This window comes from Emydura macquarii, unplaced genomic scaffold (genome assembly GCF_026122565.2).
Source record: "Emydura macquarii macquarii isolate MOO-44397 ecotype Brisbane River unplaced genomic scaffold, CSIRO-AGI_Emac_v2 contig_2768, whole genome shotgun sequence".
Lineage (NCBI taxonomy): Eukaryota > Metazoa > Chordata > Testudines > Chelidae > Emydura > Emydura macquarii.
Genome location: NW_027132905.1, coordinates 17,060,293 through 17,084,204, shown reverse-complemented (window position 1 = coordinate 17,084,204; position 23,912 = coordinate 17,060,293). Strand labels below are relative to the sequence as shown.

Sequence of the window (23,912 nt, the reverse complement as noted above, 5' to 3'; positions counted from 1 at the left end):
AAATCAACATCCTTATCTGCTATGTCCTGCCAGCTGCCACCACCTTTGGTTCTGAGGCTGGTGACACTTCATTTGCATGCTGTGCTCCTGAGTTTTCCTTATTGGGAATGGCCTGGGCCCTTTGCCACTGATCACTTGACTCTTTTGCTCTTCATTCTGTTAGGTGCAGTGCAGCTGGATAAGTCACACACCCCCACCTCTCCCGCCCCAGCCCAGTGCTGGCGACGTACAGTATGTCATCACCTTTTATTGCTAGTGAGAACTGACCACAACTGTCGCTTACAGTCTGCGAGCAAATGTCAGCCCACAGGCTGCATTAGGAACTCGGAAGGGAGGGGTTGGAAGCACAGAAGGAACAGCGTGTCTGTACGTTACCCTCCTGGTGGGAGACTGAAAGATGTTCATTCAGGGCTGGACAGTTCAGTGATATCTCTTTGCAGGGCTCCATACGAGAAATAAATACTTCCAAGAACCCCTTTGAGAAGGAATGCTCTCTCCTGCAGGGGCTAGGGCAGCCTGCCAGTTGTTCACAATGAACTGAATAAGCCAAATGACACATTTAGTGGGTGGTGTCTTTTTTAAAGTCATACAGTCCCTTTGCCATGGTTCTGTTCCCCCCCACACACACCTCTCTCTCCAATCTCCCTCTCTCATTGCCCTAAACAGATATTAATTAGTTCAAATAGTCTCTGATCCTGCAAGCTGTGGAGTCTCTTCCATTCCCCTCTACTTCGAGTGGCAACCATAGCCTCTCATTGTATCACAGCCCCGCTATGCAGTTGCCTGGTACACCAGGATCTTCCAAGAGCATCTTTGCCATTTGAAAATGTAACTCCGTAGTGAGCACAGTAGCCCCGTCTGTGCTAGTCCACAGATGCTACAATGCTGCTAGGGAGCAGTGATGCTGTAGTTGAAGCTGTCCTGCTTTTATCTCTGGAGGTCCTCGGTTCAATCCCCACTATGTCAGCTAACATGTCGGCCGTCGCAAAAACAGAAGGCACCTGCAGCCAGGTGAGGTAGGAAAAAGGCTCAGCTTGGCCGGGTGTCTTTGGTTCTCAACCGCTTCAGCCAGGAACTATGCTGTGTCTATGGGGACTACTCTGTTACCAGATTTACTCCCTCCAGGAGCAGGCTGCTATAACTGTCTCAGTTACAGGCTGATGTCCATTTTCCTTTTAATTTGGCTTTTGCCTTACAGTGTGAAGAGAGATGGGAAAGAAAGGTGTTGATGAGTATCAGACGGAGTGGGAGAGGCTGTGAAGGGCTGGTTCTGATCTCACCCTGGCCTTGCCCCGCTGTAACTATTGACTTTAATGGTGTTACTCCTGATTTACACCCCCAGGAGAATCTCACAATCAAGCCCTGAGCAAAATACGAACTGAAGACACTGATACCTTGTCTACACTGGGGAAATGGGCCATATAAAGTAACATTTGTTCCACCAGCACCGTTGTGAAAGCCTCTCCGCAATCGTTTCTTGACCAGGCTAGCAACTGTGCTTCACAAGCTATGCTTGTTCAGAGTTTAATATCAGGTGTTGCACTGATGTCAGTGGAGTTAACTCCAGATTTTCACCAATATCACTGAGAGCAGAATCTGACTGTGAAAGGACAAAGATGCAGAATAATAGGCAATCCTCTTAAAATCTACGCCCCTGTAGGTTACAATGCAGACATACCGCCTGAGTAATGACCAAGGTCTGAAGATATTCTGCTTTAATTAGGATGAGTCACATTGGCCCTTTGCTTTGGAATTTAGTTCTTGAAAAGACAGAGTCCTGACCAGTCATCACAGCACCTGTACAGAGGGTGGGATCAATGAGAGGGGAGTGGGAATGGTAAAATGGGGACCTGTATATAACAAGGTGTGGTGGGGAAGATCAAATCTTTCTGGGCTCACAGCCTAAAATCTAGTCTCTGAGATAGAGCACTAATTTAGCAACCCCAAACCAGCAAGTGGTCACTGTGACGTTTCTCCCTCTAATCAGGACCAGTGCAACTATTAGGCAAACTATGCAGTCGCCTAGAGTGGCAAGATTTGGGCAACGGCAAAAAACTGAATGAATTCATGAAACTACATATGTAAACAAACAGGCCTCAGTAGTGGAATGAAAGATCAATGAGAATGTACAATCTGTATCAGAATATTCTCTTGTGCATGTAAAATAAATATGTAATTTAAATGCAGAATTTTTATTCACGTTAAGGGGGGGGGGGGTATAAGGCTCAAAGTCTCCTAGGGCACCTAATACTCTAGCACTGGCTCTGCCTCTTAAAGTTTCCTATCTTAAAGAGAAGGGATTTTTTTTCCTAGTATTTTGATCAGACAAACTTTATACCCAGAAGACTTCTGCATCTAGAACAAAAGGGATATTTTAAACCTAAAATGTGCATGGAAATAAAAAAGAGCAAGGTTTTGAATTCAGTTACACTAGTGTAAATCTGCAATATTCTTATCATTGATTTGTATTATAGTAGCATGCAGGAACTCCAGTCAGGATCAAGGCTCCACTGCGCTAGGCCCAGTACAAACACACTGTGGGAGGCAGTCTCCCTTCCCCAAAGAACAGGCTGATTGAAAGCGAGGGATGCCAGGTTCATTTACACTGATGTAACAGAGACCTGGCTCATAGGGACTAGTTTCAAGTAGGAGCTCATTGGATATGGAATGACAACCTATATTTAACATATACGGATACCTGCTCATAAGGCCATCTATTCTCAGAATAAATAAATCAGGGGGATCAAAAGGGTGGTGGTTCCTGAACCAGGAATGAGAAAACACTTGGATAGTGAACGGTGCAGAAGTGGGGTCCAGGATTAATATTGTGATAAAGAATTAAATAATTAAATCAGTTCCTTCTCTTCCTCTTTCCCCCACATCTGCAGTCCCTGTAACTTTGTGAGATCTGTTACATGAAGCCATGTCTCCTTTTAAAAATATGTGCCCCATAAGGTCTAGCTCATTGAGCCATCTGCCCCCACAGCCCGAGGATGAGCTATTTACTCAGGTTTATTCAATTCTTACTCAGGCAAAACTCATTGTAAAATCAATTAGTAAAGGCTGAGTAAATATTGAGTAAGTACCTTCAGGATCTGGTCCCTGGATCATGTAACATTGTGAGTGCCAGTAGGTTTGAGAAGCAAGAGTTCAGGTTGCAATGGTTCAGCTGTGGTGAGATTCAGACAGGGATGAGTAATGCTCTCAGCTGGGAGATTCTGATGGGAGTAATGACTGAAGGCTCAGGGGGAGAGCTTTCCCCCCACACCCAAAGCAGCCTGATGGGTTTCCTTCTATTTGAGGACCTAAAAGATTAAGGAGGGGCTCTTGAACCAGCAGGCATTTGCCAGAAGGAAATATTTACCTCAGGAGAAAGGACTTGGAAGGGATTTCCCTGAGGCTTCTTTTGCTGTATATAAATTTCACAGGATTGAAGCTGCAGGATTTAGCCCTGGAATTTGAACCCCCTAAAGCCTAGGAAGGGGCGTTTAGAACTGGGGGTTGGGACTGTCGTTAGTTAGGATCCCTCTCTTCCACACCAGGTTTCCCTGCTGCTTGAGCCTGAAATGAAGCCAGGTGTTTGTGAGACTGCAGGTAATTTTCATAGTAACCACTGTGATGTCACAAGGGCCTGCTTGTGTCACTACTGTGACATCAGGGCAGGATCAAACCTGAGGGGGAGGCAGGTTGGGGAAGAAGGGAAGCCCTGGTTCAAGCATAAATGGATTTGGGAATTGGTGGGTATGCCCCACAAGAGTAAAATGCCTTTCTATACAGTGTAATGTGGCTGGAAATGTACTCCAGTATGAGGTTCCCACTTGAAAGAGGAGACTAGCTTCAAGTTCAGGGCTGATCCTGTGCAGTGCTGAGTGCTCTCAAGTCCCATTGAAGGTCTGGCTCCAATTCAGGGCCCGCCCTGCCAGGAAAGGCTGGGTATCTCTCTCGGGTTCTCAGTCCCTTTAAAACTAATACTTGCAAGTGAAAAAATGATCAGAATTTGGATAGCTGTGGTGGCTTTGGCAATGGCTGGATTTAACCACTTCCCTGCCCGAGCTAGGCCATGCCTCTGAAAAGCCCTGCTATTTTGGGGGAAGGGGAAATGTTGAAATACGCAGGCCTGTCACTGCAGAAGCCCTTATCACAGCCTTAAGTAGCATGAAGAATGGAAAATACTTTTCATTGCAACACTCCAGGCTGTGTTTCTGGCTGACGTTAACTGTTTTGTTTCTTCTCAGTCACCTGCAGTGAAGAGTCCCTTGGAGCAGCCAGAGGAACGAGGTTCTGGAACAGCCTTCCACTAGGAATAGTAGGGGCAAGAAACCTAATTGATTTTAGGATGGAACTTAATAAATGTATTTATATGATGGAGTTGCCTGTGATAGCAGGGGACTGGATGACCCAGGAGGTCCCTTACAGTCCTGTGTTTTTATGGTCTTATCCAGAACCTTTATCTGCATGGTGAAATGAGCCATAACACTATCCTACTTCTCAAACACCCCACGTAGTTGCTCTAGATCTGATTTGGACCTATCTTCAAGGAGTTATAGAAGGTACAAATGAAAAGGACTGATCTAGCTGTTGCCATTTCCTGCTAATGTAGTTTTCTAGTGCTTGATCCTGTCTCATTTTAAATGATTTAATCTAGGAGGGGAATGCTCCCAGTATTTACATCTGTTTCTCTGCAGTCCCGTTGGAACACTAACCACTGGAGACCAGTGACCAAGTGGTTTAACAAAGCTGTAAATAAGTGCTCAACAGCACCTCCTAAGCAGGCCTGCTCTGTGGCAAAGGCACATTATTCATTCAAGATCTAAGGGGGGTGAGGTAATATCTTTTATTGGACCAACTTCTGTTGGTGCGAGAGACAAGCTTTTGAGCTACGCAGAGCTCTTCTTCAGGTCTGGGATCTGTGTAGTGTGGAAACTTGTCTCTTTCACCAACAGAAAGTTGGTCCAATAAAAATTATTTCCTCCCCCGCCTTGTCTGTCTTATGTTCTGGGCCCGACGCAGCTACAATGCTGTTGTGACCTGTATTCATTCAAGGCAGTGATATGCTGTTTGCAATGTGGTCAGATAGAAGAGCAGAGGGGGTTGTTCGAAAGACATTAGAATGATAGCCCTGGATGGTGAGATGAAACACCAAGAGCGCCCTATCCTGGGTACTGCTAAGCACTCTCAACTCCTACTGGATTCAGGAGATGAAGGTGCTCAGTTCCTCATAAGATCAGGCTCCAAGAGAAGAAAATCTTAGGTAGATGCCAGAAGGTTTTGTACAGTGACTGCTAATGCATGGCTGGTTTGGTTGGGTTCCAAATCTTGGAGGATTCATCAGATGCACTTGAGAAAAAGTGTGAGAAATGCAGCCAGCCAAAATGGTAGCAGAACAAGGACACAAGCGGTACCATAAATATTCTTTATTTAAACACGTCAAACAGTAGGGCCTGTAATAAATACTCAAACTTTGTACATACATATTTTCATATATAGCTAGCTATAAGAACAAAAATACCTTTCTGTTTGTTACTGTATATTTTTATATATACAGTTGTGCAAAAATGACCTTAGCAAGGACAATAAACAAGAAAATATTTCCCCTTGCATTCTCACTGGCACCAGCAATATGAAATTCAGATAGCTTTTCTCCCATCTTCTCACCTTCCCGGCAGCAAGAAAGGATATCATTAGGTTAATGTTAGGAGCTGCAAGCCCATTTTGGTGATTGAAAAGTGTTCTTTCCAGGCTGATGCTTTGCAAAATATTGGGCCTGATTCTTCACTCCATTACACAGTGATTCCTGTGTAAAACTGGGGTCAAAGAGTGATGCATCATGGTTATTATGGTGTGGTCTTCTGAATAGCCCCTGGCAGCAATTTATAGGAAAGACGGCCCAAGGAATCTATAGTGCAGCCTTCATTTCTAATACAGAGAAGTGGCCCATAGAAACCACAGCTCCCACCATGCTGTGTCTTGATCCAGGCTGCATTGCTGAGACCTGTTGGGGCACTTCTACATTAAAGATTAGGCTAGTTATCTGCTCCATATTATGCACACATGCTCCCTGATCCTACCGCTGACAGTACATGGACTGCTATGTCCACACAGAACCTGCTATAGCTTCAACATGGCACTACGTGGGTGAAACAGTCTGCCCTGTGCTATCAGCTGCAGCATCAGGGCATTAAAGTGCCGTCACGGGGCTCCTGGCAAGCTGCAGTTTTGGGCAAAGTTTTAGTTCCCCGCTTTGTAGTATCACAAGAAGTGGTGGGTCCTATGGACTCCCTTCAGTATCCATTGGGTCTGTCTACACTACCATTAATAACTTAAATCTGCTTCTAGTAGAATTGTTATCCAAGGGCTAGGTTTTCAAAAGAGCTCAGCATCCAACAACTCCCATTCAGGCGCCGAAATAAGAACCTTACATACTGAGTACTTTCAAAAATCTGGCCCAAGTGTGTGCATTGAAAACATCACTTATTGATTTTAGCGAGGGAGATGGGCTGGGACATAAGATATTTTGCCCAACATGTTTCACTTACTGATAACAAGGTCACACAGGAGCCTTGTTCCATCCTAATTTATGGGGGAGGGCAGCTGCCATACAGCTGGGGATCAGAGATCCCAGACAGCAGAACATGAACTGAGCAAAGGGAGAGTAAACAATGGAGTGAGCCTCTGAGGGTGAGGAGGGAGAGAAATGTGTCACTCCATGAGCTGATCTCATTGGGAAATGGGTTTGCCAAGTTGGTGAAAAGAAGCAAGCGAAAGAAGTAGAAGAGAAAGGAAGCTATAAGAGGAGAGAGAGAGAAAGTCTTTCCTGTTTGCCATTCTGGGTGTTTCTGGCTCTGGGAGACAGGGCAGTTGTAACACAAGAAGGCAGGGATATGCAGGGGGGAGGATCTCAGCATTCTGTTTACTCTTGCCCAGCACTGTCAAATTGGAGGCCTCGCGCAATGGCTAAAATATGTCCCCTATAGTAAGTAAATAAATAAATAAAGGGTTTGAAAAAAGTAGAGCCTTCTGACATGGACAAGCTGTAGAGCACAGTATGTGCTCACTCACCCTTTTGTTCCCTCACCAGAGAGGCAGTGGCTTTTTCTTGTTTCTTAACTTCTTTAAATTTCAGGCTGCTGCTATTTCTAGATATTTGGTAACTAGCCCTCCTTGCCCCTTTCCCTGCCTCCGCTCACTGTCTCAACACAGCTCTTGCTCTCACCTTTAACGTGCCCAGCACAGACCTAATCAAACTTTGGCCTGTAGGGGCTAAATACCTGGCCCAGAATGCAGGAGAAAGGAGTGGGGGTAGATTTACATGTACTGTCAGTGGAACTTCAATTGTTTGCACTTTGGTCCTTCAGCTCACAACCTTGGATCCTCTATACATCTGTATATCATGCCCTTTTGATATCACACTACTGTATAATATGTATTGACCTGCAGTGCCTTTCAGCTGATTACTGTAGGGAGTTAGTGATGTTTGCTGACTTCAGGGGAGGTGAATTAGCTAGGTTCTACAGCATATGCCATACGTCTGGACTAAGGAAAGCACATCTGAGAGACAGAGAGATTCCACAGTATCTCGAGATGGGCACGGAGCAAAACCCAGTTTCCAAAATTCACCACAGGCAGAATCAAAACACTAGGTCCTGGATCAGCATACTTCTGATAGGGTAATTGTACACACATCAATAATTAATCTGATACTGACAGTTCATGTTCTGAGGCCTAGGTTTCTCACAAACATAAGCTCTCCAGGAATGTGTCCAATGAGGCAAAAGACTGACACAGTGGAGGAACTCTACATCCTATGTCTGCTTTGGAGAATGGAGTGAAGACAGCTCCTGAAGTGGAAAATGCAGCTACCAGAAAACAAAATGACTCAGGGATCTGAAGCTACGACACTATTTTGCAACCATGCAAAACCAGGAATTACAGCACCGAGACTTACAAGAATTATAAGAATTACAAAACTGAGCGTGACATTATGCAAAACTCTATTTGGCCAAAGTGCAATAAGCAGTAGATGTGAAGGGCATTGATACCCCCACTATAAAATATTTTCACAGATACTATACATATATATGCACAAAGGGTAAAAAAATATTCTACTTACATCCAGTGCAATCTGACTGACATTGCAGGGGTTGTGTGAGGTGCAAACCAACAGCACAGAATTTAGACCTGTTTGTTTTCAGTGGAGCACATTGTTTTAGGTCAGGACGTGGTATTTCATTTAGCGACAGCGAAATTCTCTAGGATTCTTTTTTCACAAGTGAATGCAGCACTATGTGGATTATACACTCTGAGCCAGATCCTCACCTGGTATAAACAGACATAGCTGCACTGACGTCACTTTACACCACCTGGGGATCTGACCCAGATACTCTATCTATATATACCTATTTCTGATGTTTACTAGGATATTTTCTTCTTTATTACAAAATAGATGACCAGACAAGAGGTTTTCCTTTCTGCATTTTTTAGTCTCCTTGTGGCAGTTACAATATAACGTACACAATAAACTGGCCCTTATTGGAACTGGTTGGTTCCAAGACAATTTCATTCTCTGAACTGTCACATTTCTATGGAAGGTCACCAATTTTCAGTGAGCCAAATCCAACGAGAGTTTTGGCTGAGAAATACTGAGTAACACACAACTAAACACCAGAGAATTTGACTTATTGTTTGGTGGATTTCCAAAGAAGTTGCTGATCCTTTCCTTCAACTTCAGGTGGCTTACGACCTTCATCTCTCACACCTCATCTGTGTTGACTTAAAGGAAAAAAGTAAAATCTGTAGTAATTGTGAGGTGCTCTGCATGCAAATCTCAGTGACTAACGATGCCTTCTTTGCCCATCCTGTCTGTGTTGATCTGTGCCATATTATCCAGGTCAATTTCCCAGCCTTGTTGCATAGTTAATAATCTATTGCTTCCTGATCCTTCCACATCCCAGTGCTTTGAACATCACTGTGGTTCTGAAAGAAGCCACATCCCTGTTCATTTCTCTTCCTCAGATACACTCAGCAACAGCATTTGAAGTTTGAATATAAAATAACCAATCATATGTGGTCTTTGACAAAATATGCACAGTACTTGCAATGAGGATACAGCATTTATTTGCACTTGTGGCCTGCTCCTTTTCCCACTTATAGTCAATGGAAGTTTGGCCACTAATGTCAATGACAGCAGGACCGGGTCCTTGCTAAAGAGAATGGCATCACCTCACAAGTGGCAGGGGGACATTTCCTCCCTACTTGGTCCAATCAATCTTTTAAACCACCCTGTCCTGGAGCGTATCCTCCATGTCACATGTGCATGTAATTCCATTCATGAGGGTATATTCATATTACAAACACTGCAAGCAACTGGTGGTTGCTGGTTCTTCAGACTAACAAACATAGGGGAGGAAATCGATAACCACAACTTGTAACTATTTTTCACTTCCTGTGGACTGCTATATAATAATAATTAATACAGACACACTGATGCAGAATATGCAACATGTCGATAATGAATATGTGTGTTTACTATACTGCACAACACCTTCCTGTATCTAAATCCTTGTACTGTACAAAACAAGCTTCACTGACAAACAACACCTGATTTTCTGAGTTCCTATGTCTTGTACTGTGTCAGGTTTCATTCTGCTAGGACAGCCTGTTAATGTTTATCCGGAGAAAGAGTGTTTTTGTAGACCCAGTGACTTCCCCTAACAGTAATTGCACGTATCCTGTAACGTCATCACTCTGCGTGTTTGCTTCAGTGGGAACTGACTGTCTTTTAAAGGCTTAATATGAGAATTAAACTATATCCAGGATCTGCTTACAGCCTGACATCAACAGCAAGGAGAGATGCACCAGGCAACCTCCTAAAAGCAAACTCTAATCTCTGCTTGGTGCTAGGTGGTAGTCAATAGTAGATAAGCAGGAACTTCCTGGAACTCACCTCACACAGGAGGCGGACGGCTAATGAAACAGGAAGAAGTTTTCTCAAATCACATTCCCTTTCTCTGAATATACTTTGGGCTCAGCCCTGCAGTCCTGACCCAGGAAAAACTTTCCTTGTAAAAACATCCATACCCGCCATCCTGTGAAGGAGGATTGGAGGATTAACCTCTTTAAGTCACTGTTTCCAAAGGGCTAGGCCCGCCTTGCTGAGGAGAGGAAGGAACAGAAATTTCAAATCCCCTTCCCCATAAAAGCCAATAGTTGAGACAAGGCTTGACATCTGTGTGTGTGCATGTGTGTGTGTGTGTGTGTGTACAGTTCAAAATGTTTCAGAGCTGAAGTCACTATAGCACCTTGTATCATCATTTACACCAGAGCAAAGTGAGTTTACAGTGGCTGTGAAAACAAAGCAGAATGGTAACATTTACACCTGCTTTGAACTTTATACTGGGGCAAATGACTACACAAGGTGCAGTGCAAAATGATACCTCCAAGGTGCAGGTCAATGGTGAATTGGAACCTAAAAGGGAATATGGACAATACACAGTTATCTCTACAGTCCTCCAACAGACGTCCACAGGGTTGAATGTTCTGCATGCTTAAGGAACGTGTGATATTTTTCTTTTGAATTTTGTTGCCATTATTTTTTATTTCACGTTCCACCTTTTTAGAGGCGATTTGAATAATACACGCCCAGAATTCCTTAGTTCTTCCTGTACACACACACACACTTTAGTAGTCTCTGAGCCCATATCACCTGTGGCAGAAAAGACATGGCACAGTGACACCACTTTAATTTGCAGATTCAGGGCATATACCTTTGCAGAGTAGTACAATAGTGCAAGTGCATGTACTGTGACTGCGAACTCAGCTATAAATAGTCCCCCCTTCACTGTGTTGCATGGTATCTGGCTTTATGTCTTTTATTTGGCCATATTCTTTAGGGACAACTGTTAAAGGTGCAGAAGATAACATAGCATTGTTTTTGTTTAGTTTTGCCTTAGCATTCTTCTAATTTCACAGATTCAGTGAGTCTGTCCCTTAATCACATTTCACAATTGGCTCCAAGATGCTGGAAGTGTGGCCAGAAAGATCCCCCATGCATTTTGCACCAAACTCTGCAGCAGCAGGTCCCTTCCCCTCCCCGGCGAATAACCTTTCTTGAACCTGACTTCAGACTTTTTCCTGCCTTAATAACCACCTTGCTTGGTGTAAAAGTTAATCCCAAGCATGACCATGCACAAACTGAAAGGTTTATGAAGGTGATTTGGGCTACAAATGCTTACTAGCTGCTAAACAAAATGCTTTCTTCGCTTGGAGGGTAGGTGAGCGAGTTGGGCAATAGGAAGAAACACTGTACATTCTGCAAAGAGCAACATCCATGTGGGAAAACTCAGCATACCTTTTACCAGTTGGGCCAGCGCAAGGTTCTTGTGAGGGCCCTGCTTATAGACCCAGACACTGGGTCAGGCAGGTCACGTATGCACCAGATGGGGGACTCCATTCATTAATTATATCCCTCTGGTATCTGCAGTTAACAGATACAACAAAGATCTCCCCAGAAAGAGAGCAAAGTACAAATTTCTGATAAAGATACACAGACGTTAGCTGGTAAGAATTCAGCAGGCAAATCCTCACCACGTTACGCTCACGTGATAATCTCTGCAGCAGGCCTCACTTGACAGGACAACGCTTAGGAGACGTGAGCTTCCTGACTGCTCAGCAGCTCCTAGGAACAACGGGAAACTTCCCCATGTGCAAAAAGTATTTTCAGTACAGAAAGGACAAAAGAAGAAGACGATCTATGCTTTACATGAACAGGTGGTAGGAGTTATCACAAATGCTTTGCAAAGGGTCACTCAAATTCACTGGAAACACCAATTACAATATTCTTGGTGGACAGTCTGTTCACTGCAAAGGCTTGGATGTGTGGTTAAACAAAAGCTGAGTTTGGGAGCAGCTCACCATTTGAAAACTACTAATATTTGCCTTTTTTTTTTTCCTTTGGTTTTGTTTTCTCTGTTTCATCCCATTAAGATACTATACCAGGAAACTCCTTATTGGAATCCTAGGGAACTGGTCAAAATGTTCTCATAGACTCATAGATTCATAGACTTTAAGTCAGAAGGGACCAATATGATCATCTAGTCTGACCTCCTGCCCAATGCAGGCCACAGAACCTCACCCACCCACTCCTGTAACAGACCCTTAGCCTATAACTGAAGTACTGAAATCCTCAAATCATGGTTTAAAGACTTTTAGGTACAACGAATCCAGCAGCAAGTGACCCATGCCCCATGGTACAGGGAAAGGCAAAAAAAAAAAAAAAAAAAAGGGAAGGCAAAAAGCAAACCAGGGTTCTTAATTGCCTGACCTCTGCATAACTCCATGATTGACCAAAAGCTACTTCAAACAAATTGATCAAAGCTCAAAGCAGTGATCTAAGACAGCACATCTGTACTAATAGAATGCAATAACAAAGCAGCAAAACAGAAAAAGTCCAACCTACCAAGATATTAAGCATTCAGATACAATGTTGAGGGATTTGGCATATAAATACATAGATAGATAGAACCGATTGGAATGTAAAATGTGTCACTGCCTTGTAGGGGACCCAGTGTGTGATCTTCCCCCACCTCTGTCTTGTTCATGTGAAAGGACCCTTCTCTTTCACATCCTCTTTGCAGGCATGCCACACCCTTTAAACAAAAATGCCCACGTGAGCCTAAAGGAAGAGGCCAATTTTCAGATCACTGGCTTCCTGCCTCAAGAGGCAACGGCAGAGCCACCACTCTGCTGAAAAGTAGCTGTCCCCTTTCACTCCCCCGCAGCAGGTCTCTGTACTCCTTCCCGCACCTGTCCACTTGTGTCTGAGGATTAGCTTCCCATCTGACAGCCCAGGGGAGCTTTCAGTCAACATGAAGCAAGTTTTGCAACCCAGGAACAACATGCAAAACCTGTCAAGGGAAAAGCTAATAAACAAATAAAATAGGGCCACAAACACAAAGTAACACTGGGGTCTGATCCATCCTTTCCTATCCACTGTCTCTTGAGACCAAGCACTCTCAGAATTAAACAAATCTTATTATTTAATTTTAAAGATTGGAAAAACCTTTAGCTAGAGGTTTGACAGGAAGAATGCCTGTGATTTGAGCAGCACACAGGACAACTTTCCAGTTACTTTCTCAGTGAAATTTACAATCATAGTCTTCTACATTCTCCCAAATTCCCCAAACTTTTCTTTTTTAATGAGAAAGTCCTATAGAATGTAATACAGAACAGACTTGTATTTGTTTTTTTTTTTAAATCATCCTACCAAATTTAACAAAAGTATCTCTCTTGTAAAGAATCCTATAGAGTGATTCGAAATCCCTCCAGAAATGATGTAATTTACTTTAAAATGCTAAAGGGTTTCGTGGTAATTTTCAAGAACCCTATTAGAGCCCTGTAGAAATCTGTCGGTTTCCAAAGGAGTTTTCCGTAAGCAGGAAACATTGGGGTCTGACCCAGCCTTCCATATCCACTGTCTCTTGAGACCAAACACTCTCTGAATTAAATAAACATTATTTTATCTGAAAGATTGGGAAAACCTTTAGCTAGAGGTTTGACCAGAAGAATTGTCTGTGATTTTACACCATACCCTCGGTCTGCGACTAAAATCCATTTATGTGGTGAGCACATGTTTTATTGGATTGTTTTGTTTTGTACAAGAAGAGCTAGTTTATTGGATGTGGAGGGAGGATTTCGCTGCGGTGGTCTGGGTCCATGATATGATGTTCCCAGCCCTCACCAGATGGGGGATACTGATTCAAAGGCTACACAAAATGCTTTATAAGAGCAACATAAAGGCCAAGACTGCCAACCCCATTATCCCAGCAGCGCTGGGGCTGGTGCAGTGGTGTAACCACAGTTGAAACATGGGGATACTAAAAGGGGAAATTTTAGGAGGGGGAAAAATACTGCCCAGATCAATACGCCCAGTGACTCCAAAAGCCCATTATTTAGAGTCTAAAACGGGAAGGGGTAGGGCTCCAAGCACACTGAGGTGCTTAATAAATAATAATAACAACATAATGGCCAGGATCAAACCACACTTTATTCAGCAGGTCATTGCTTACGAGTCTTGAAAGCCCCCCTTGTGTCTCTTAGCCTACTCCACACTTGCCTCTGATGCCAGAATAGAAAGGGGGGGGGAAGGGGCACGTGTATTGCCAAGCTTGCCATTGAAGTGGCTTTTAAAGGTCTTTAAACCGAAATAGTGGATGGGGGCTGTAAACGGGACCTGCTCGTGGGCTCCTCGCTGAGCTGAAACCTGTTGCGACTAGCAGAACGCTGCTCTGACCGCCACCGCCACCTTCCAGACCCGCTCTCCGCCCGCCAGGGCAGCGCCAGCTCCTCCCCGGCTGGTGGCGGAGGAATCAGGTCCAGGGTGCCCCGCAGCGAAGGCTGAGGTTGTTATTTCCCGTGTCCCAGTCCTAGCCGAGCATTCCCAGCGCCTTGGCCGCCAGCTTTCGGCTGATGCAAAGTGCAGCAACGTTTTGCGAACCATCGAATAATTATGGGCTTACTCCTCCTTAACTCCTCTGGGATTTGTGCATTGCTCACACCTCTCCGGGTGCCAAGATTTATCTGTGGAACAAAGATCCCAAGTGAAGGACACAAGCCCACCGTCAGCGTGGGAAGCTTCTAAGAAGGGGGGGAAAGGGGCTGATTTCTTTAGCATAAACGGACCTTGGCCAGACCCTTCATTTCCCAGCCAGGTCTCGGGGATTTAAATAACGCACAGTAACGAGAATGTGCCCGTCATATCTGTGTGAGTGGGAAGCAAATGCCGATCTCAAATGGAGGGCAGGTGAAAGGTGTGTTTACTGTCCCGATCTGAAAAGCGATCATCCGAACTACTCGTTAATGAGCATTTTGTGCGGGGGAGGTGATCCACTCTTAGCTGGAGTCAATGAGAGCCTCGTTTAAAGTTGTCGCCACCGCTGTGTGCCGCGGGCAGGACTTTAGACGCAGGATTCCCTGCGCAACGTGCCCTGCACACCGAAGTAAACTTTAGACTTCACCCCTAAAAGGGTGGGAAAGCGCGCCCTGACTCGTCCCTGCAGCAGCAAATGCTGGGCCTGTCACCTTCCCCTGTGCTGTGAGACACCCCGGTCACCCAAGGGACACGAGTCCAGCTAGGCTATTCGGGCAGCGGTTGTGTGATTAGTATTACTAGATCTATGAGGTAGATACACACAGTAACAAGAACACCACAATAGTCAGACATTCTTCACGGGATGAGCCTCGTCCACAGGCTTAAAATAACCTTCGGTGGAAGAGGAATGAATGTGTATATAAATATATACTTGTACACCCTGCAAATAAACACAACACACCCCCCCTCCCCGCCGCGACCAGGGCATCTCCCTCAGCTCTGTCTAAAGGTTGCTAGTTTTAGTTCTCTAGCAGCTACTACATTCTAAGGTGCCTTTTGAATTGGACTTATGTTTCTAAAGGCTGATCTCTATGGCGGGGACTCGTGTGTGCTATGACTGATGCTCTGCCACTCAACGCAACCGTTCAGCACAGTACCTTTACAGTGCACCAAGTCTGCCCCGGCAGGCGGCCCGGCTTCTTCACCCAGCAAGTCACAAGTTTTATCCTGTTCCAAGTGATAGCCGTTGTCCTCCTCATTGAAGTCACTTTTCCCGTTGCTGTTGGAATATCCATTGGCGTACATCTTCAGGGCAGACCGCCTGAGGCACAGGAGCTCCTGGAAAGCGTACCTGAAGTCCGGGCTTCTGCAGTAAATGAGGGGGTTGAAGGCGGAATTGACATATCCCAGCCAGTTCAAGATAAGGTAGAGGTAATTGGGGATAATGTTGTCCTGGATCACGTGCACGATGTTGACTATGAAGAAGGGCAGCCAGCACAGAGTGAAGGTGCCCATTATGATCCCCAAGGTTTTCAGGGCTTTGTGCTCCTTCAAGCAAAACTTAGAGGTTCTCCTGTGACTTGCTCGCCCATTCTGCTCCTGCAGATTGTTCTGCTGATGAAACCTCCCTTCGCATTTGTCTATCTTCTTCAGCTGCTTCTTGGCTACCTGGAAGACCCTGGCATAGACAAAGACCATGACCACCAAAGGCAAATAGAAGGAGATGATGGAAGAAGCGATGGCGTAGGCTTGGTTGGTGAAGAAGTCACAGCAACTGTCGTTTCTGTAACAATTTCTGGCATCTTGGCCGTCTGCTCTGTACCAGTGCATCTGGATGGGCAAGAAGGAGGTCAAAACAGACACCACCCAGACCACTAGGACGACCATCCTGGCTTTGCTTTTGGTCAGGAGGCTCTGGTACTTGAAGGGGGAGGTGATGGCGAAATACCTGTCCACAGCAATAACACAGAGCGTCTCGATGCTGGCCGTGACACACAGCACGTCTAAGGAGGTCCAGAATTCGCACCAGAAGTTGCCGAACTTCCACTCCTTCAGCATAATGTGGCTGGCGCCAAAGGGCACCACGGCCAGCCCCATCACCAGGTCGGCGCAAGCCAGGGACGTGATGAAGTAGTTGGTCACGGTCTGCAGCCGCTGGAACTTGGCGATGGCCGTGATGACCAGCACGTTGCCGAAGACGATGGCCAGGACGATCACGGACATGAGGATGCCCATGCCCACCATCCAGACGTCCTGAGACAGGCTGGAACTGTCCGCGCTCGCGTTGCTGCTCACGTTGACCGCAGCGAACCCGGCGCTGGCGGAACTCGCCGATCCCATGGCGTCCTGCAGCCGGCCGCGGCACTCCCGCGCTCCGCTCGCGCTCTACATGCACCACTCCGGCCGGCCGAAGTCCGATGCCGGCCGCGCGCAGCCGGCGCTCCGCGAGCGCCTCTGCACAGCCGGGTCCGGCGGGTCGGCGCTGGCTCGCGGTCCCGGCCGCACGCAGGTTTTCTGAGATCCGAGCTTGGCAGCCCCCCGAGAAATGCAGGCGGCGGTTTGGCCGGGCGGGGGGGCTCCTGCAGTTAGACTCGTTGACGGACGGTTTGGGGGCTGGGGATTTGCATTTGTTTGTTTCCCCCTCCCTTCCCTTTAGCCCCCTCCCCTCCAGCAGTTGCAGCCCGGGCAACTCCTGCCCTGCCAGGAGTCCTGTCTACAAGTGTCCTGAGCCCGTTATGTGTTGGGGCGCTTATAGGAACACCCAGCCGTGACATCAGGCAGCCCCCAGCCAATGGGCTGCTCGCAAGACTCACACACACGCACACACACACACACAGCTGGGACAGTGCTCCTGCTGGTATTCTGCCCCCTCCTAGAGTGGCTCTTGCAGCCCCACTGCTGGTGCCTCCCGGTGCCCTAGAGATGACCGTGGAGCCTCCGCTTTGATCCGCTCCTGCCCCCAAACGTTCCCCCCTACTCCGCACGCCCCAGCCCTGGCTGCCGGCTCCTGGCAGAGCTCGTAGTCACTCCGGATCGCTCCTTGCCCCGCTCGCACCTGACTCGAAAAGCGGGGCGCTCGCTGGGAACCCAGCCCGCACCGGATCCTCGGCAAAGGCAGACGCGCCTTCCTTGGCGCTTCGGTTTTGTTGTTGTTCAGCAGTGAAGGTTTCGATTCATTCTGCGGGCTAGTAGGGTTGTGCACGGCTCTCCGTATTCACCATTACCTGTGCATTCCCCCTCGCTTGCGCCATTCCCGAGCCAGGTGATTCGCTCTTCTTAGTGAGTGCGTGCCCGATCGCCGCGTGTTCTCGGATCCACAACTCCCGCAGGCTCCTAGAAGTGGAAGGGGGCACAGGAACCACCAGTGGCTCGGTGCAGTGAGGAGTTATACACACTCAATGTACAACAGAAAAGCAGAGGAATTCCTCACACTGAAACCACCCCGTCTCCCTAGGGGCGTACTACTGCATATCTCACAAAGGCCGTTTGCCAGCTACTTAGAGCTGAAAAGTTTGACTTTTTCAGCTTTAATTAAAATCATCTGGTAACTCTGGTACATGTCTACAGTGTGCAGTGTGCATTTCTAGGAAACGCAGGCAGTTACAATCACCTGTCTAACCACTTTAAACACTTAGCAAAGTGACACCGCATATAGATCTGTCTGTGCATAGATCAGCCAAATTAAAGTTCTTGAGCAGTCGGTGCAGCGTTTTTGTTGGCTAAATTAGGCATCGAAATAGACTTCGTTTCGGTAATTACAGTATTTATCTTGCTACACCCTCCTTTGAAATGCATGTCTAAACTTAGCACATGATCCCTGGAATCAGGTCATTTAACTAGTGTAAACTTCCTTCGTGATTAGGAAGGTGTAGCAGAAAATAAAACTCATGATTTAATGGCGATGTCTGCCGGGAGAAAGCAGAGAGTCAGAAGCCTAAAGAGAAGTGTTATGCTATGCACAGTCATTTTGAGACAGGAACTAAATCTGCCTCCTCCAATTATTCCTGTTAGACCCACTTCAACCCGACCACTCCCACGGAAAGTAGCGCTCCACAGGAGTAAGGATGGCAGGGCCGCCATGTGACTTGGACCGAGTTGGAAGATGGCAGGGGGAAAGGATGAAGGATTCAAGAAATCTGAAAGAGCAGAGACCCCAATCGCCGACACATTGTTTGAGCTACATCTGGTACTCTGGATCCCTATAGAATTAAAGACCCATATACCCTTTTTAATCTGCTGTAGGATAGTCCAGCTCATAACTGAGGCCCTTAACAGTAATAAAAAGACCTTATTCTTCCTTGGATTTACAATTTCCTGAATTCCTGGTAAGTATAGAAAGACCTCTTGACTCCTGAAAAGCAATGTGAAGGAGAGGAAGGATTTTTTTTAATGAGCTTTTGTTACATGATGGCTTCTTCTTTTAGTTTTTTTCCCCTCTACCTTAGATCAGAATTGTTAATACAGATGGTACCTATTTTATCTGGCTTGACACTCAGAAAAAAGAATCTTCTCAAATTAAAGGTTAATACCTTCTAATTTAAATGATTTGTGGCAAATGCATGGGGTGAGTGAGTGCCTTTTCTCTCAAGAGCTCTGAAGAGTATTCTTGTTAATGCACATCTGCTTGTAATGACAGCTGTGACCCATCTCCAATAAAACCATGGTACTGACCAAATGTATCCAGTGATTTCCCAAACATTTGAGAAATACAGTTAGATCATCTAACTCCAGTGCATTCCACTTGGTGATGTTGAAGCCAGACATGGTTAGTCTGCTGGTCTGAATGTAAAAGCATTTTCTCCAAAAGCAAGCAGTTAGCTATGTTAGGGAATAGACTGCAGCAAACTCCCTTTAATCTAAATGGAGATAATTCTGCCTTTTATGTTTAATATCGGCTTGTTTATTTATAATGAAACCATATTGACTGAGCACTCTTGTTTCCAAGATAAATTGTGTTTCATTCAGCATGTGAAGTCTTTTGAACATGACTTTAAAACCTGAGGTCCCATGGCCTGTGATTTGCATGGACATTAAAGATCCCCTGGCATTTAAGGGTAAGGATTGCTGTGGTGTCTTTGGCTAAAAATACACCTCCATCCATAGTTGTGCAGTGTGCTGTGAACTTGTTAATTGCTGCCCTGGAAACCAGATGTAGCTGCATTTCAGTGGTACTGTAGGTATATGTATACCCTTATTCACAGAAGCAGACCTTACTCACAAAAGTAATTCAATTCATTGCAGCAGAGCTATTGTGTAAGGACTGCTTATGCGTGCATGGGTTTGGAGAATGGGGCCCACAGTTTGCAAAGCTCTTTGAGATGAACAGTGCTACACAAATGCAAATATTATTCTTAATTAAATGGGTTTGAAGAAGAGCACTGATGATTAATCTTCTTTTGATTTCTGAAGGATCAGTAATGTTGAATCACACTTTAAAGTTATTAAGACATTTAACATTCATAGGGTTTCAGGATTCTGCGTCATTTTTCTATTGCTAATAGAAAATTAAATATAAAAGCAACAAAACATTGGCTGTTAAGCTCTGCAGAGTAAACCTGCCTGCAGTTACTGTTTCTCTCACTGTACCCATCACCTCTCAGGCCTTGTGATGTGAGCAAACGTCTCAGAATCTACTGCTTCAAAGCCACTAGGTGTCCTGTGTCATGTAAATGCTGCTCCTAGGACCTAGGATGTATTGTTTGTATGTATTGTTTAGGCCCAGAGCTGCTCTTTATAGAGCGCTACATTGTACATAGGAAGTTTATAAAAAGCTTTGTGGTTTTAAAAAAGAAAGGTAAGTGAGGTACTAGAAACAAGAAAGCAGCTGAAAGACACAGTTTCAGCTGTGAGGTTTTCCTGAGTGTTGCATGGGTTTCTCTGAAGAAGTATCAGTCACTGTACTGCAAGCATTTTCTGACCCTCCTCCCATGTTCTATAGTTAAAAGCCACTCCTGCACACAGTATCTTACACATTATTAAAATGAACAACATTTAAAAAAATAAAATTGATGATCTATCCACCACCTGTTTCCCCTGGAAATACCCCAGCCTTTGGAAAGGATGGGGATTTTGATAAGCAAAGCTCTCTGGATGTTGCAGTAGGGAACATAAATGACCTTTGATAAACCAGGAGTTTTAGTTAACTGGAGATTGGATAAACAGGGTTATACCATAAAAACATCTCTAGCCATAGTTTTTGAGCCAGATCCCCAACTGGTGTAAATCAGTATAGCTCCATTGATTTAATTGAGTTATACCAGTTGATGCCAGCTGAAGATCTAGTTCATAATTGTTTAATGCAGTCTCACTTGCTTTGAGACCATTTATAGCTTGGTCTTTCCAGCTGTCTTTTGCACATGCATTCACCTCTCCCCTGCCCTACAGCCAGTGATGCACACTGTGCAGTGGATACACTGAAGAAAATAATTGGGAGAGAGGGGTTATTAGGAGAGCAATAGCTGAGAGGAGATAATGGGCAAGTAGAGTGGGAAAGGAAGGTCGGCTGAATTCCACTTCACCCAATCCTCTGCTGGTTGAAGGACTCTTATGCCAGCAGCACCAGTAGCCTGAGTTACAGCAGGACCTCTCCAGCTCTGACTTACGCTGAGGCCAGACAGCTCTGAATCAGACATAGTGAAGAATCAGGGCTGTTATATTTATAGCATGAGTTCATGGGAAAATATTTGGTGTGAAATGCTGGCTCTGGTGAAACCAATTACCAAACTCCCATTGACTTCAATGGTGCCAGGATTGTACCATTGGCATCTTGTCAAAGTGAAGCCTTCAGAGATCTCTGGGGCTTTAAACCATAAAATTGGAGCTCCAGTAACATTTTAAAATGTTCAAAAGGCACCACGTGCACACCATAATTGATGCTGCAAACTCTGGGACATGTGCCCGCAATCCTTTCTATGTAAAGAAGATTGTAAAGCAGCAGAACCACTACTCAAATTACATTGACCCATTCTAGTTTTTGTGGTCAATGAATAAAATCAGACTCTTCGTTGTGGATGGACAATTAGTGTGAACTTCTTATCTGCTCTGGGCATAGCTATAAGAAGCAGAAGTAAGATTGTCCTATTTTCAAAGATTAACGACAACTATTTTCTCCCTCCTCCTTGTAACAACCCATTATGTATTTGAAAACTATTATGTCCCCCCTCAGTTGTCTCTTCTCCAGATTAAACAAGCCTAATTTTTTCAATCTTTCCTCATAGGTCATGTCTTCTAGACCTTTAATCATTTTTGTTGCTCTCCTCTGGACTTTCTCCAATTTCTTCACGTCTTTCCTGAAATGTGGCACTCAGAACTGGACACAGTACTCCAGTTGAGGCCATATCAGTGCAAAATAGAAGGGAAGAATTACTTCTCCTGTCTTGCTAAAAACACTCCTGCTAATCAGCAAGAGTTCTGTGGCACCTTAAAGACTAACCAATTTATTTGGGCCTAAGTTTTCGTGGGCAGAAATCTGACAAAGTGGGTTTCTGCCCATGAAAGCTTATGCCCAAATAAATTGGTTAGTCTTTAAGGTGCCACAGAATTCTCGTTGTTGGCTATCCCTCTGGAACTCCGGCTAATATATTCCAGAATGATGTTTGCTTTTTTGCAACAGCGTTACACTCTTGACTCATATTTAGCTTATGATCCACTATGACCCCAGATCCCTCTCCACAGTACTCCTTCCTAGGCAGTCATTTCCCATTTTGTATATATGCAATTGATTGTTCCCTGAATACCCTGAGAGAACCTGATTCAATAAACCCCCCTCCAACCTCAGACCTCTACTTGTCATTTGCCACCCCATACTGGAACCTATGCAGAATATTATCAAACAGTTACAAACCATACTTGAGGGGGACCCCATCCTGTAAGAAATATTTCTGAACCCAATCTTCTGGCCTTCAAACTAGGCCAAAATCTCACCAAGCTCATCATCAGAAGCAAGGCCCCCTACAGTCCAGGACACACAAACTCAAAGCAGCGCTACCCCTGCCAAAACAACAGATGCAAAACTGCAGAGTAGACATATCTCCACTGCTACAGTGATCAACACCCTCCACAACACACGTTTCAAGATCCCTGGGTCCTACCATGGGCACCGGGTCTATAAGATCAGGGAAGGCTTAGTCTTCCCTGACAGCCAGGCAGGGCCCTGCCCATGCTCAGCTGGTGGCGGTGGTAGTCTTAGCTGGCCTCTCCGCTGAAGTGGGCAGGGGCTGAGGTGCAAGAGGCCACCGAGCTGGGGTGGACTGACCAGCCCAAGGCCAGAGTGGGTTGGCAGTGTGGCGCAGCATGGGCCAACAGTGCTCCGGGGACTGGGACCGCTCAGGCCAGAGGCACTCCAGGGCCTGGGACAGACCGGCCAGCCCAGTGGTGGGGCAGGCCAGTGCCTGGGAGCGTTTGAGCCAGAAGTGCGCTGGCCAGGCCTGGGGCAGACTGGCTGGGGCAGACTGGCCAGGCCAGGGGCAGGGTGGGCTGGCACTAGTGCGGCACGGGCCAGCAATACTTCAGGGGCTGGAAGCACTCAGGCCAGAGGCGCTCTGGCCAGGCCTGGGGCAGACCGGCCAGCCCAGGGCCAGGGTGAGTTGGCTCTGCACTGCTGGGGCAGGCCAGGCTGTCACTCTGGCAGTAAGGCCAGGCCTGTGATGCAGCACGGTGCTGCCGGTGGTGCTCCAGGGGCTGGGGTGGATCGGCCAGCCTGGGCCGGGTTGGATCCGTGCTGGTGCACTCTGTCAGTGGCGGGGGCATGGGGCGCTGGGGTGGAGGACGGCCAGCCTGGGGCCAGGATGGGTTGGGGTGGGGAAGCACTGGGGCATGGGCTCTGATGGCGCTTGGGCCGCCTGGCAGTGGTGCTGCAGTGCTCACTGGGGCCACCTGGACACCCTGGCTGGTGTTCAAGCTGCCCGGGGTGGGGCTCTGATGGGAGAGGTGGTAGAAGGGAGGAGATGGCTTTGGGCAGAAGAGGCCAGGCCAGGGGATATCCTCCCCGAACGGGTAGTTCACAAACCTCCCAGGGGTCCTACATTTGCCTGTCATGACATGTGGAGGAGGGGTGTTAACGGGTCACTTCACCTTCAATGGTCCCTTGAGATATGAATTAACCGCTTAGGCTAAACAATCTGTTCCACCTTGCATTTAGCTGTGACACTAGTACATTTCCCAGACCTGAAGAAGAGTTCTATATAGCTCAAAAGATTGTCTCTCTCACCAACAAAATTGGCCTAATAAAAGATATTACCTCATCCACCTTGTCTCTCCTGGGGCTTGTCTACACTTAAAACGGTACAGCAGCACAGCTGCAGCACTTCAGTGTGGACATTACCTATGCTGACAGGAGGGATCCTCCCATTTTTGTAGGGACCTCCCCAAAAGGTGATAGCTCTTCCATTGACCTAGGGCTGTATATATGGGGACTTGGGTCCACTTAACTATGCCGCTCAGGGGGTGTGGATTTTTTGTACCCCGACTGACATAGTTAAACCAACCTAATTTTCTAGTGTAGACCAGGTCTAAGTTTGACTCTGACACTCTTGAAAGGCAACAGGCA

The 23,912-nt window shown here is 46.1% G+C and overlaps 1 protein-coding gene and 1 long non-coding RNA gene across 3 annotated transcripts in view; one reads left to right on the top strand and one right to left on the bottom strand.

Annotated features, from left to right (window-relative positions):
* ADRB2 (adrenoceptor beta 2) overlaps positions 1-17,319 on the bottom strand; it is a 55,548-nt gene extending 38,229 nt beyond the window's left edge. Inside the window, exons 1-2 of one of the 2 annotated variants that reach the window (XM_067566386.1) lie at positions 15,523-17,319; positions 5,024-14,574 (exon numbers count right to left, since the gene is read on the bottom strand). In XM_067566386.1, the coding sequence (XP_067422487.1) occupies positions 14,510-14,574; positions 15,523-16,705 (1,248 nt within the window). In that variant the 5' untranslated portion in view covers positions 16,706-17,319 and the 3' untranslated portion in view covers positions 5,024-14,509. Of the gene's footprint in view, positions 1-5,023; positions 14,575-15,522 lie in introns of those variants that run through there. The other variant, XM_067566387.1, reaches the window with a different exon arrangement.
* Positions 3,329-4,675, top strand: LOC137165218 (uncharacterized). Its single transcript, XR_010923302.1, has 2 exons — positions 3,329-3,594; positions 4,236-4,675. It is a non-coding gene; the product is annotated as an uncharacterized lncRNA (long non-coding RNA).
* Positions 17,320-23,912: the final 6,593 nt, after the last annotated feature.